The sequence below is a fragment of the Perognathus longimembris genome, chromosome 4, assembly GCF_023159225.1.
Source record: "Perognathus longimembris pacificus isolate PPM17 chromosome 4, ASM2315922v1, whole genome shotgun sequence".
NCBI classification, from domain to species: Eukaryota; Metazoa; Chordata; class Mammalia; order Rodentia; family Heteromyidae; genus Perognathus; species Perognathus longimembris.
In genome coordinates, this window is record NC_063164.1 from 14,635,248 (window position 1) to 14,649,656 (window position 14,409).

General features: G+C 61.8%; 1 protein-coding gene across 1 annotated transcript; it reads right to left on the reverse strand.

The window, feature by feature from the left end:
- Positions 1 to 566: 566 nt before the first annotated feature.
- Slc4a3 (solute carrier family 4 member 3) lies at positions 567 to 14,326 on the reverse strand. Its single transcript, XM_048344670.1, has 23 exons — positions 14,215 to 14,326; positions 13,872 to 14,011; positions 13,330 to 13,495; positions 12,466 to 12,737; positions 12,208 to 12,323; positions 11,623 to 11,822; positions 9,979 to 10,127; positions 9,662 to 9,842; positions 9,084 to 9,219; positions 8,639 to 8,822; positions 8,174 to 8,273; positions 7,599 to 7,783; positions 6,665 to 6,890; positions 6,216 to 6,434; positions 5,658 to 5,806; positions 5,297 to 5,491; positions 4,636 to 4,866; positions 4,253 to 4,342; positions 3,663 to 3,829; positions 2,877 to 3,130; positions 2,439 to 2,608; positions 2,048 to 2,221; positions 567 to 1,588 (listed from the first exon to the last, which is right to left on the reverse strand). Exons 2-23 carry the CDS (start codon positions 13,920 to 13,922, stop codon positions 1,511 to 1,513), a joined length of 3,693 nt encoding a protein of 1,230 aa, XP_048200627.1. The 5' UTR covers positions 13,923 to 14,011; positions 14,215 to 14,326; the 3' UTR covers positions 567 to 1,510.
- Positions 14,327 to 14,409: the final 83 nt, after the last annotated feature.

Consider the following 14,409-nt stretch of genomic DNA (forward strand, 5'->3'; position numbering starts at 1 on the left):
ATCCAGAAGGGGGATCCGATCCAGGCTATGGAAGAAAGTGGGGTTCCCACACGCAGGCTCTCAGCCAAGCCCACTCCTGAGTGGGCCCATCTTTGTGCTTTGCACATCCTATTTTCTAGGCTTTGCATCTGACCTTCACTCTGTTCCTTGACAAAGTTGTTTTGAAATTCCACTTTGCCCCGGCCAATCGATGGAAAAGGGGCTTTTCATCCTCACACCAGCTAAGCAAGTCAGCCGGTGGCCAAATGAAGTTAGGGACACTGTGGCGCCAGAGATCAAGGGAGTGGGGAGGATTATCAACAAGTGTCCTGGATGATAATCCGGGACAGCTGGAAGGCTCAATTCTTCCTTAGGAACAAACAAAACAAACAGACTCACTGTGGGTCCCAGACCAGCCTAGGGAAACTAGGTATTGTGCTGAACCCCTAGAAGTAAAACAGCAAAAGCATAAGGGTGCAGGCCCAGCTCTACAGGGAATGGCCAACGTGAGGAGAGGGGTCCCCCCAACCCTGGATGCTCAGAGCTGTAGAATTCCTTGAATCTCCCTGACGGGCTGTCTCCCCAGCACTTGAATGAGACCTAGTGGAGTCGCAGCAGATCCACCAGGTGGCAGCATCACCCCTGCTCAGCTGGAACAGCACATGCAGTGTACAAGAATGACCACCAGAGGGCCACGTGGGGACCCGGTGGCTGCTAGTTGCCTAGCAACTGTGAGGCAAGGCTGGCTTTCCACCCTCCTCAAGGCCTCCCTGGGTTATTTCTGGTAAAAAACAGAGATGGTTGCACAAGGAGCAGCTTCGGGAATCCCAGAACTGCTTTTAAGCCGGGAAAATCTAAAATGGTCCAAAGGTCCCCCAATCCAGCCCTAACCCTGGCGTCTAGGAGACCGGGCTTGCTGTCCCCACTCCCCAGAATGCCAGGAAACAAGAAGAAAAGTGTTTCTCCTCCCCTCTGTCGCTCCACAAGCCATGGAAGGTGCGCTGATTTCTCTAGTGGCTAAGGCGGACCGAGTGGTTCCCTCTCCTCTCCCTGCCCTTCTCCCTCACGCTTTCAATGACCTTGAACAGACCTTGAGCTCCTCCTGCCCCCATACTAGAGGGGATCCAGGAGGCAGGAAGAATAATAAGACCCAGCTTTGACCTTGTGTAGTTTTTTCCCCTGTCCCCAAGGACTCTCCTTGCCTCAAACCTCTCCTGGTTTTAGTGGCCCTGGTAATGAAATTCTTCCAATTCTTCCAACTCCAGAAGGGTAAGGAGGAGATCCTGAGAAACCAGAGATGGAACCAAGAAAAGTGAGGCAGACACAAGACAAGAGTGTGGTTATAATGAGCTCAAAGCCTGTGTGATCTGCTGTGTGAAAGGCCCAACCCAAAATCAGGGAGGCCACGGGCTTATTAGCATGAGCAGTAGCTCCGGTCACATCCCTGGGTGGTGAGGAGCTCCTGGGCCTGGTGCCGGGCCCTGCCTGGGGTCCAGGGGTCACCAAGGTGGGGTCTCTGGGAGGGGGGGGGTCACACGGGCATGTGCAGCTCGTTGTACTCATCCTGGCCATCCTCGTCGAAGTTTGGCTGCGCATCTTCCGAGTCCAGCTGCAGAACAGAGCACAGGGTTGGGGAAGACTCGTCCTCTCCTGTCTCCACGTTCTCCATGTCCTCCAACAGTCCTCCCTGCTTCCAACCCTGCCCTGGGCCTCACTGTCAGCAGGGACCAGGACCCCAAGTGGAAGCATTTCCTGTGGCTAAAGTCTTCAGGTCGTCCCCCCTCCCCCTCCTAATCCTATGAATAACAGTAGCAGCCACTACACAGGAGGCCTTTCCTAGGGCCACTTGTAGGTCCTGCCGTATGTCTCTGTACGCCACAGCTCCTCTGCTGACCCTTGTACCAAAGAGTCATACAAATTAGCAGGTACTCCTCCCTGTGCAACAGATGAAAATAGGATTTCAGAAGGCCAGGTGTCCTGCCTAAGGTCACCCAAACCAACAGACAGCCAAGCAGAGATGGCACCTCTCCACCTTCATCCTCGCCACCCCAACCCCGCCACCCCTTACCGCCTGCAGCTCCCTGTCCTGGAAGAGCCGAGGCAGGAGGCACCGCCTCAGAGGCACCGTGAGCAGCAGCAGGAAGGGAAAGGCCAACGAAGCTGCCGTGGACTTCACCACCCAGAGCAGCGCGATGCAGCCCAGCTGGATGCAGGTGAACAGGTGCATCCGCCACGTCTTCACCTGGGGGGGGGGGGGTGTAGAGCGCAGCAGGCCTCACCGCAGGCAGCCACGGACTCGCGCCCCCCCCCCCCGGCAGCCACCGGGCCCCCACCCACCCACACATCTGGGAATATGATTCCAGCTCCCACATCGCCTGGTCTACCGATCCTGTCCATCTCTGGAGGCCCTTTCCACCACCCCCCCTCCACCTTCCCACCTTCGTGCACCCCGGCCTGACCTTGGTCACATAAGGCTGCTCAGGATGGTGTTTTGCTGGCATGAGGATAAGCAATAGACGCTGGGACAACTGGATACCGGACAGCGATGTGACCCCCATGTAGAGGAAAATCCCAAAGAGCACAGCCAGTGGGATCCGCCGCAGCACAGCCCCCATGACGATGGACAAGCCTGGGGGGAGGTGACACGGACCCGCCTGACCCCTGGATGCCCCGGTGAAGAGAGGCCTGGGGAGAGGGGGGGGGGCCATGATACATCCAACTGACCGGCACCGGAGCAGGACAGAGAAGACGGGCCGACACTCACAGTGTCAGCAGGCTGGTGGGAGGGCTGGACATGACACACTTGCAGAGTCAGGAGGGACCTGGGCCACACCTCGGGGGGGGGGGGGGGTTCTCCCCCGGAGAAGGCAGGTCAGTGAGGGAGACCAGGCTCTCACCCACGAGGCAGGCGATGAGCACCCCGGTGACCCGCTGCTCCCGCACCTCCTGGATCTGGGGCTTGTCACCCGGAGCGATGGCGGTGCGCATCACCGTCAGCGCGTTGACGTGGGTGACGGAGCGGACGGTGGCGGCCGTGAGCCAGGGCAGCCCAAAGAGCCCGCAGAGGCCACCCAGAGAGCCGATCAGCAACAGGTCGAGGTGGAAGCCGGAGCCCTTGAGCAGCCTTCGCGCCTTCTGGCTGACGATGAGCCTGCAGGGGGCGGGGCGGGAAGCGAGGGGCTGGAGGGCGGGGCCTGCGGTCGGTCAGCGCACGCACACCAGCACGCCCACGTGCACACCGGCACACCCGGACGACGTAGGCGGGTCCTCTTCCCCGACCTGCCAGCTCCCTCTTTCAAATCCCCCAAACCGAAGTTCGCACGTTGGCAGCAAAGCTGAGCCACATCCCCATACTGTGAAGTGTTTTCAAGGCACCGCAAGAGCCAGCTGTCGGATCTCACCGTGTTATTTTGGTGTAGCCAAAATGAGATAGATGGGAGCGTCTCCGGGTGCCACAACACCCCTGCCCGCGTTCTGAGGGCTGTCAAGTGCCGCCCTGCAAACGGCGGTGCTGACAGACGGGCCCCGTGCCATCTCCTCACAAGGAAGCCATGCCTGGACCCTCCTCCTTCACCCCTGCCGGATCCTCAAGATGCCACCCCAGACTGATAAGACGTCCCTTGAGCTAGCCCTGGCCCTCCCCCTCCCCCCCCCCCCGACACCTACGCCCCCAGCCCTCTCACGCCGTGATCTGGGTCTCCATGAATATCAGGATGAGGACCAGGAGGGCAGGGACGGCAGCTGCCACCATCATCCACGGTGGGAAAGGGCGGGCGCTGCCCAGGGGTGGGATGAACCACGTGCGCTTGTGAGGGGAGGTCACGGAGAGCCCCGTGGGCACGGTCAGCTTCTGCGGGGCACAGGGAAGGGCAGCGATCAGGGCTACTGGCCCCTGCCACCCTGCCTCTGCCTGGGCCCCCCAACATGCTGAAGCCCCTTCCCCCCCCCCACCCCCCAGGAGCTGCTCTGGCGGCTCAGCTCTGATTCCACAGGACCAGAATGGTGGGGGGAAGGAAGGGGAGAGGGAAGGGCTTGTTTTGCATTCCCCAAAGTCACTGTCCCTCCAGGGGTCAGATTCAGGGTCAGATTCAGGAAAATAAAATAGCCCTATTCCTAAACTCGTGTCTAATGTCATCCGGCCCCAGCTCACACCTGCTCCTTCAGATTCCTCTCTTGGGGGTCACCCACGGCTCCCCATCCTCCCATCCTCCCCATCCTCCCCAGTGCAGCCCCAGCGGGTGGCCTCCCCTCCTCGGAGCGCAGGCTCACGCACCTGCGTGTAGGTGTCTGTGATGGAGTAGTCCACCAGGACCATTACCAGGATGGAGATGGGGATGCCAAAGTCCCCGATGATGCGGCGAGCCTGAAGAGGGTGGGGCCAGGGAGGAAGCAGGGTGGGGCGAGGCTCGGCCACTCCCCCAGACCCGAGAGCCCCAGCCTGTCTCCCTAGGCCCCGGGGCCCAGGTTCCAGCTCTGCCTGGACGGGGCATTCCTGCCTGACTGAACTAGGAGCAACCCGTACTCAAGACGCCCAAGGAGGAGGCGTCCGGTGGGTGGCGGGGCTGTCACACCTGGCTGACCTCTCTCAGGAGCCAAGCTGGACGGTGACCGCAGGTATGGAGGGGACTACGGACTCCACCCCCAGCAGTCACCCACCTTGCCGCCCAGGAAGCGGCTGTTCCTGAACTTCCGCAGGAAGAAGGCGATGAGGAAGGTCCCCAGCATGAGGATGAGGGAAAGCAGGGCTGTGTTGGGCTGGTTCCTCGGGCCTGGGGGGCCGTCCGTGGGGGGCAGGGCACTGCCATTCAGCTCCGAGCCAGGCTCCAGGCCCCCCTCCAGAGCCCCCTCAGGGGGGTAGAAGGGCAGCAGAGGGTGCTCTGTGAATACCTGTGAGTGGGAAGCAAGGACGCCCCTTCACTCACCCCGGAGAGGAAGGCCGTGGCCCCGTGGTGAAACAGTAATGGTGAAAGCACCTCCGCCTACATCCTTCTTCCCTCTCTACCCTTTTCACCTTCTCTCTCGTCTCTCCCTCACACACACACACACACACACACACACACACACACACACACTCCAGGACACACAGCCTCTTAGTGCTACCTACTCCATCACACACCTGTGCCAAGTCCTCACTGCTGCGTCTAGAACCTTGATTTAACCTGCTGGCCTCAGTTCCCTACCCTTCAGCTCAGACACCCCTACCCCCAGCAGAGCCCCTCTTCCTGTCCCCTTGCTCCTAGCAGTCCATACCTCCCCCTTCTGCCCTACCTGGGGTACTGCCCCGGCCCCATCTCCACCTGACCCCTGGGACCTCCACCTTGTAGAGTTTGTGGAAGGTCTCGTAGATGAAGATGAGCGAGATGAGGAAGGCGAAGATCTCCTGGGTGAACGGAGAGATGTAGCGGACAAGGAAGCTGCCCTCAGCCGCCACCAGGGCCAGGACGAACACCACCAGCCAGAGGCCGACCCACACCCGGCCAGTGAGGTACTCCAGGTCCTGAGCTCGGCAGAACTAGAGGCAGGGGGGAGAACAATTACCCAGATGCACTCTGCCCCGATCCTCGGTGCCCCGAGACACAGACAAGGGTCAGTTCAGAGGTCATCACGTGGGCTAGGAGGGCACAGGATTGATGTGGGGGGGGGGAGGAACTGAGGAGGGAGAGGCAGGCAGGCATCACCTTGAAGAAGGCTTCTTCAAAGACAAGCAGAGGCCCAGAGAAGCCAACCACAAGGAGCGGCTGGGCCCCCAGCAAGGAGAAGAGGACGCCGAGCACGGCAGTGGACACGATCAGCTCGGACACACCCATCAGCCCCTCGGTCTTCTCTCCTGGGGCAGGGAGGTCAATGGGCTCAGACGGGGTGGGGGTGTCAGCCTGGCTCTCTACCTGGCTTCTTCAACTAGCCCCTTCCACAGGAACAGAGAGTCAGGGCCCCTGCCCACCCTCCTTCTTATCACTCCCTCCCCACCAGTCCCAAGGTGAACACAGGACAACCCCCCACCAGCCCTCCTACCCTTCTCACTTGTGCTGAAGCAGGATCTCACTGTGTAGACCTGAGATCTAGGCTGACCTGGAACTTTAGCCTCCTGAGTGCTGGGATTACAGGCATACAACACTACCTAAAGCCCCCAAAAGGAATCCCTGCCCCCGCCCACCGACCCAGCAGCTCCCTAGGATTTCCTAATGCCGGGCCCCCGCCAAAGTGACCACAGGAGCCCCGCTTCAACCTGTCCTCACCTAGCAGCCCCCCAAAAGTGATGGCAGGACTGAGGGCAGCAAAGTAGATGAAGAGCACCGCGGCCACGCACTGGGAATGCAGCGCATCCCGCAGGTCGCTGGGATAGTGCGGGTACCGCCGCTTCACATCCCGGATGAGCCCCCCAAACACCGAGCCCGTCCGCAGCAGGGGGTCATCTTCAGGGGCTGCCTCCGAGCCCCCCATCTCCAAAGCAAGATCTGTGGGGGACAAGGGACGGCTGGGGCAGACCATTCCCTCCTGTTTGGAGGTCCCATGCTCAGCGTCTCCCCCCACACACACACACAGCCCAGGACTTGGGGGGATCAGGGACAGGAAGCCGGTACGGCACCAAGGACTCAGGGAGTCAGGACAAGGCTAGTGTCATCGCTTCAGGCCTCGGGATGGGGGAGTGTGCGTATCAGGAAGACTCGGCCCCCACAGGTCTGACCTTTGCCAGGGGCCACGTAGCCCCCCCGAGTGGTCATCTCCACTTTGGTCTGCTCCCGCTCCCGCCTCTTCCTCAGGAGCTCCCGCTGGAAGGCGGCCACAGAGCGCAGCAGATCTCGGCCCTCCACTTCCGACGGGGGAATCACAATGCTGCCGTCCAGGAACTCGCTGATGGCGCTCAGCAGGTCCTGCCGGTCATCGGCCTGGTAGGCAGCTTCATGAAACAGCTAGGATGAAGCGGAGGTCATGTACGAGGGGACAGGCCGGGGGGGGGAAGGGGGGGCTGAGGACTTGAGAGAGAGCAGTGCGGGGGTCACAGAGCTAGGGCAGGGTGGACAGTCTGCCACACACGCCAGCATGGTCTAGCAGTATCAGGTGTCACAACATTGACACGCTTCCCTGCAGGCCAGCAGGTGGCCACTGCCCTGACCTGCCCAGGTTTCCTCCTTTCCCCTCAGGGCTTCTAGACATTTCCATGTACGGCAACTAAAGGGGTATGGAGACATGTAGTAGGGGGGGCTGCAGAAGCATTCTGACTTGGCCGTGATCATGCCCTACAGGCTGACAGGTCTCCTGAACATCACCCACCCCCCACCCCGGCGAGAGGTCACTCCTGTCCAGCCCCAGGAGAAGCCACGACAAAGGCCAACATCACCAGCCCTGCCGTTCACATTCCCTGCTATATCCGATAACTGGGGGTCTGGGTTGCTTCTCCCCTGCAGCACCACCCACTTCCCAAGCCCGGGCCCAGGGTTCCCATTTCTACCATGGGCCAAACAACTCCTGCAGTCATACTCAAAGAGCACAGCCTCTCCCCGGGAGGGCCTCTCCCTCCCTTGCTTTCATGGGAACCACTGTGGACACGGGAAGGCCAGGGAACGAGCAGGGGCTGGGGGGCCTAAGCTGAGAGCCCCAGCCTGGAGCGCAAGGCCCACCTTGTCAGACATCAGGGTAGCAATGGAGCGCCCCAGTTCGTGATAGTCGGTGCTGGTGTGGGTGGGCCCCAGCATCACGAAGAGGAAGCGGACAGGCACAGGGACCTCCAGCACAGACTCCAAGAGTACAGCCTCACTCAGCCGCACAAAGGCCGCTGCTGGCTGCTCCAAGAAAGGCACGCAGCCTGGGGAAGGAGACAGGAGAGGAGGCTGGGGAGAGGGGAGCCGGCGAGGCAGGTGCTGGAAGGGAGATCTGGGGCGTTTACGCACAGGCGGTAGACCACACTAGGAAACCTCAGTCTATTGGGAGTCCTATTCATTTATAGGTTTATATGCTTATTACAGTGGACCAATAGACAGCAATTACAGGTAGTAATTAAAGGCTGCTCTCGTCTAATTCCCACAGTGGCGTGCCACGAACTAGCAGCCATGGAGATGGCCGAGAACTGCATGGGAAGGAGGCAGGTGATGGGGGAAGGAGGGGTCACAGGCTCCAGCCAGAGCTCAGGACGAGCTGGTCATCGTGGGACACAGGCCCCGTAGTCCCCGCCTCCGGCACCCATCCCTTCTCTCACCCACGAGCACAACGGTGGCTTCGGCATCTTCGGGGATCTTCTCCAGCAGCTTCAGGCTTTTCCCCCGGTGTGCGTCTCCCCCGGGCATGTGGAGGGGCTTCTGAGGACGCAGAACTGGAATAGGGCTGGGACCCAGACCGGTGGCCATGACGGGCCTTCCCACCCTGTGCTCCAGCCCTGGATTTGTGCCCTGTGCACACTCCCTCCCCGCAACAGGAGACCGCGTCAGGATCTGTAACCCCATCCTCTAAACCCTACACCACCCCAGCTTTTCTCTTGTGTACGTGGCTCCTGTGGGCCAGCCACACCTGTCACCCATCACACATCACCCACAGATCCCCTGGGTGCCTAGCACGGCACGGGCCTGCCAGCCTTCCCTCTTCCCTACATCCTCAACAAAGCCACTGAAGACCTCCACGCAAACCGGATGTCCTCTCAGGCTCAGGTCACAGCAAGACCACTGACCTCCTTGGCATCGGGATCATGTGGCCAAAGTGGAGCTGGCTCTCCCAGGTCATCAGCTATGGTGGGCACTGGGCCATCAGGGCCATGGCTAGGGGTGGGGTGGTGATTCCCCAGGACTGAGTTCACACTGGAGCTCGACGGGTTCCGGGGGAAGAAGCCACTGTCCTTGTCATCATTGGGATGGCTAGAGAAAGGGAGTGATGGGTTAGGCAGAGAGGCTGCGGGGAGCCAGAGCTTGTGGAGGAGTGGCAGGATCTGGACTCCACCCCTCTCTGCAGTGTAGGGACTCTGTAATGATTGGAGGTGCAGAAGGAAGGATGGGGAAGGAGCTCCTAGTCACCTTCTGTGTTCGCGCAGAGGCTGCCGGAGAGCCACACGGAGGAGTTCCGTGCCTCCAGAAGGCAAGCTGAAGCGGACAGACCCTTCCTGGGCACCCGGTACACACCTGTGTTTCAGCAGCAAGGTCCGCAGAACGCTGGCCCTGTCCTCTGGCCGGATCTGGTCGGATACGATCATGGTCTCCACCACAAGGTGGGCAATGCCCGGGAGAGTGGTTTGCTCCAGGTCCAAGAGGGCCGCTCCTAGGATACAGGAAGAGCAGGGGTCAATCTGCCACACGGATGCCCCCCCACCCCCGCCCTGCTCCCAAGGGCAGGTGCATATACTGGAGGAGACGCGCACCCAGTGCTCCCCAGCAGAAACACAGGCCGTGCAGCCATGGGAAGGGGTGGACGGGAGCATGTAGGCCGCTCCTCACCAAGGAAGGTAAGTCACGAGTTCACTTCCAGATGGGTAACTTAAGACTCACTATGTGCCCAAGGAGCCCATGCCAGCCCTGCCTCTCAGAGTATATTATGGGCTGCTCAGGCCTGGGAGCCCACAATCCCAACATGGCGGCCAGGTGGGGCCCAGGCCTAAGACTCCGGGAAGTAATCCCAGAGCCCTGGGCGGCCTGGCACGGGCTAAGCTCTGTGGACATGGGGAGGGGAGTTAGGCCTCGGGCCACAACTGAGGACCCCCTACCCTGGGCAATGGTCCGCCTGAGTTCCAGAAGGCTTCGGAAAGAAAGGGAGGCAACATGGGGCTTGCCCCAGCGCTCCGTCTCCTCCTCCACATCTTCCTCAAACTTGATCCAGCGGGCCGTCTCCCGCCAGTGGGGCTCCTGGCTGCGGTCCAGCATCAGCTCATTCAGTTCCACGAACACCTGCAGTGCAAGTGCCCGGGTGAGGGCAGGACAGGCTGGCACAGGGGATGTCACTACCACGGGGCCCGGCCAGAGAAGGGGAGGAGGAAGAGGGAGGCCCAAAGCTACAGGCCCATGCCCTGGGGAGCCTAAGTACCTCATGAGGTCTCCGATCCAACTTCTTCTTCTTCTTCTTCCTGCGCAGGATGGGGGCCAGGCCACTCGGGCTGCTCCTCCCTCCCTGCGTCCGAGATGGCTTCTTTACTAAGTGTCGCCGAACGCCGGGGTTGTCCTCCAGCCGGTGACCTAGGCACAGAGACAGGAAGGTTAGGGGGTCCCAGGAGTGCAGCTTGAGGCCTCAGGCCATGACCTGAGCTCCTTCCTCTGCCCAACCAGTCCCCCTGGTAAGCACCAGGACCCCAGACCCAGGGTGGCCCCTCTGTGGATAAGGACACTGATACGCAGGAAGGCCAACGAGGGGATCGAGCCCCAACAAAAAGACAGATCCCAACTCCATAACAGCCCCAACTGAACCCTCTAACACAGGCCACGGCCTGCTCCCTATGGGGCCGCATGACAGACCAAATCTCCAACAGTCCCACGCCCCAGACTCAGGCAGGGCCGCTGGCCCCTCCTTCCACCGGCCCCCACCCGGGCCAGCTGTTAGGGAGAAGCTGGCCGCCTAGTTACTTCCAAGCTGACGTCCCTGCCATGGCGCTCAGCTGGCCCCTGTCAGATTCCCACAGGCCATAGTCCTCCAAATCCAGCACACACATCTCTATGTCCTCTGAGGCCACCAAGTCGCAAGGGCTGGGGGCTGGATCCCTCTTGGGACTCTGACCCTCGGTGTCCCCAGGTGCAGCGCTTAGAACCCCATTGGGCTCCATGGCCTTATCCAGCCGGCTCGTCATTCCCCTTGGGGTCAAGGTCTCAGGCCCTGCTCCCTCTCAGAATCCTAGCAAGAATGGCCTTTGTCTCCACACAAAGACGGAGGTGATGAAGCCTCCTGACCCTGACTCCCCACGTCCCCAAGTCTGTTCCCAGCTGCCACCAGCCTCCACCCTGGGGCCCGTAAACACGCCCTCCCCAAAACCGCCCCCCCATTCCACTGCTGCTGCCACCGCTGCCGCCATCGGATTGTTCCTGTCCCTGTCCTCAGGCCCTGGCAACTTTCCATGACGTACTGAGCTCAAAGCCCTACCCTCTCTGCCCCCCCCCGCTCCTGCCCATACCCTGTAGTTCTAAGGACGAAGAGGGCGGGACCCGTGATGCCCGTGGCCTGGGCACAGCGCCTCGTGGGTGATGACAGGTGGCACTGAAGCCAGGGCACTGATAAAATGGAATGTGCCGAGCTCACAGCCAGGGTGGTGGGATGGATTGAGGGCAGCTGTGCTGCTGGCCCAGGGAGAAGAAGCAAGGCCCGAGCAGCCTGGGGGCCGGAGAGAAAGAGAGTGAAGAGCTAGGGATAAAAAAGTTTACTGGAAAGAAAGGCTGTGGGAGGAGAGGACACAATGGTGTCCTCAAACACACATGCCACGCGGGAGAGAGGGCTGGCTACCTGACGCCACAGTGACTCAGAGGACAGAATCAGAACCTGAGGTGTCACCAAGGGAAATCTCAGCTGTGACAGTGGTGCTTTGGCGAGGTAATGAGCTCCCTGCCACTGGCCGCATTCCAGCAGATGGGGACACTGCAGAAGGGCCTGGGCCCCCGGGGGCGGGGAAGAGCACGGGGGACTTTCCAAGGTCCCTAGCAGGTTGGGAGCCGGTGGGCCATGGGGCTGCCACTGGGCCTCACTCACTCTTCATGTCATCCAGGTCTGCAGAGCCCAGCATCTGGGCCTCTGCCTCGTCAGTAGGCACCCGTTGCTCTGTCCCACCGGGGTTGCCCAGGGCACTGCCTGGGCACAGTCGCTCCCTCAGGTCATAGCTGGCTGACGGGCTCCAGGGCCGGCTCTTCTCCGCAGCAAGCCGGGAAGCCCGGGCCCGGGGGCTGGGAGAGCTAAGGAGGAAACATGCAGTCTTGGACTAGACAGGGAAAGATGAGGAGATAACCAGGCTGACGGGCTCCCACACCTTCCCCCGGTCTGGGGGCCTGACACAGGCCTCCTCTCCCTGCCATGCCTACCCTTCTCCCCCCATTGACCCTCCTCCTTCCTCCTGTACCCCAACTTCTTTACTCTGACACCTTGGTCCTGGAAAACTCTGGGCCTCCTGGCTCTGTTCCCTCCCATATTGTTCTCCCGGACCCCTTGTAAGCCTCATGGATGACCAAGGATGTCTTCTGTCACCCCTGGGGACAGTTCTCAGGACAGGGACTTTGGGCCAGCTACTCTGAACTAAACAGGGGGTTGGGGGGTACACCCAATGGGGCCTGGGGACAGTACCTGGTGGAGTGCTGGGGGCTCTGTTCAGAACGTGGGCCAGCTGAGGGCAGGGGCTTGGTGCAGGAGGCCCTGCCCGAGAGGCCAGGGCTGTCATCCTCATCACTGCCAATGGAGAACTACGGAAACACGGATGTGCCTGGGCCTCTCTGCCTGGCGTACCGCCCAGCCCCCCCCCCCCACACACACACCCGTGTCCTCCTGTGTCCCCTCCGCACCCGAACCCCACCACCAGCCCCTCCCCCAGAGACAGGCCCCTACCTTCGCTTTCGGTGGGGGCCCTGCGGGTGGAGGCTCCACAGGTTCTGTCTCGGATTCCCCCTCCTCTTCCTCCTCTTCCTCCTCCTCTGCTCCGGCTCCTCCCTCCTCCTGGATGGGAGGGGTCCCCTCTGAGGGGGGAGCCGAGGTTTTCTCCTTCTTCTTCTTCCTCTTGGTGTGCCGGGCGGAGGTGGGGGGCAGTCGTCGCAACTTGTGGGGTGGAGGCAGGCGGGCCGAGAGCGGGTGGTGGGTATGGTGGGATGTGTGCCGGTGAACTAGGGGTGCAAGAGAGCCCGTTGAGGCTCCCACAGAAGAAGGGGCCCTTGCCATCCAAAGGGCTCATGCCTTATATTTTAGTGCTTCAAGGGTACCCTGAGTCTTCCTCCAGACCAATCTCCCTCCACCACCCCCACCCCCACATCTGTGTCCATGCTCCTGGCCTTGGTGAGGCCCGGTAGAATGAAGGCAGGAAGGAGTGGCGGAGGGAGAAAGTCATGAAAGGGGGAGGGGAGGCGTGATGTGACAAGGATGGGAAAGAGGAACTGATGGGGGGAGGGGGGGTGTGACAAGACCGGGGACATGGCAGAGGAGAGAGAACATGACCAAAGGGGAAGATGAAGGTCACTGAGCGAGGCCTTGGACCCATCTCCCTGCATCTCTCCTGGTCTGGGGGCCTGCCTCTCCTGGCAGGTGCACAGGCAATAGACAAGGTAGGCAGGATGACTTAACGTGGCATGGCGGCCCAGCACACAGTCCAGCACAGGATGGCACTGGGTGGTCAAGCCGGAAGTGAGCGCAGTGATGGTGGCGATGGAGGTGATGGTGATGGAGGTGGCCGGCCACACTAGGGGTCCCCAAGCTACCCACACTCAAAGTCCCGCTCGCTGTAGCTGCGGCTGGGCTTCTCAGGGTCCCAGGCCGGAGGCTTGCTGATGAGGTCCCCAAACCTGCTCACAGCCAATGTCTTGCCCAAGTCGTCGTCGTCCTCCTCGACGTCCGGACTCAGAGGGGGCTCCTCCAAGGGCACCCGGACCTGCAGGCCCAGACAGCCCCTTCTGAGGATGTGGGTTCACGTCCGGGAACACCCGGTTCACGCACCTTAAGGCACTCCGTGCCCCATTTGGGGGCTATGAAAACCCGTAGTTCTCTCTCTCTTCCCTTTCCCCTTGAGCCCAGGATGGGTCAGCAGCCCGGAAACCCTCAGCAGGTTCCCAGTTCCGGGGAGGAGGGAAACGGAGGGTGTCACAGATCTGGAAAACACCGAAGACTCCCCTTTTCTCCACATCACCCGCCCAGCTCCACTCCTGGATTTGAGGGTCTCAGGGTCATCCGGAGGACGCTCAGCCCCACCCCAGGGTCCCTCCCATCTCCCCCCCCCCCCACCACACACACCCGCGCGCATCAGTCACCTGGGGGAGAGGGGAGGCGCCCCCGGGCGGCGGGATCACTCCGTTAGCCATGGCGGGCGAGCGGCTTTGGGGGTTCTCGCTCAGGTGGAAACCCGGGCGTGGGGTGAGAAGGGGGTGCCGCAGAGGCCTGGAGGGCAGCCCTGGGGGGAGGGGGGAGGGAGGAGGCGGGGTCAGGATCCCCGGGGCTGAGGGTCCTCGGGCCCCCGGGAGCTGGGGTTCCTGCGCCCGGCCCGTGCGCCACCCCACCCCACCCCCGCCCACCTCCCAGGCCCAGCCACGCCCGGGATAGCCCGGCGCCCCCTTCCCAGACCCGGTGGCCTCGCCCCGCCCCGCCCCGCAGTACCTCGGGATTCTGCAGCCTGCGGGGCCCTAGCGGGTCGCCGCGCCCCATGTCCCTCCCCGCAGGCTCCTGGGCGCGGCCGCCGGGCTCCGGTCCCGGCCTCTCGGCGGCGGCTGGCGCGCAGAGCAGGGCCCGGCGGACGCAGGCGCCGGAGCCCGAAGCCCGCGGCTCCACCTCCTCGCGCTCCGCGCCGCCGCC

Excerpts from the sequence above, each read along its gene's own strand:
- Slc4a3 (XM_048344670.1), bottom strand. The coding sequence starts at position 13,922 with ATGGCTAACGGAGTGATCCCGCCGCCCGGGGGCGCCTCCCCTCTCCCC. Across the intron at positions 10,128-11,622 it reads AGACCTGGATGACATGAAGA|GTCACCGGCTGGAGGACAAC; the intron begins GTGAGTGAGGCC and ends CTCTGTGCCTAG. Across the intron at positions 2,222-2,438 it reads AGCAGCCTTATGTGACCAAG|GTGAAGACGTGGCGGATGCA; the intron begins GTCAGGCCGGGG and ends CCCCCCCCCCAG.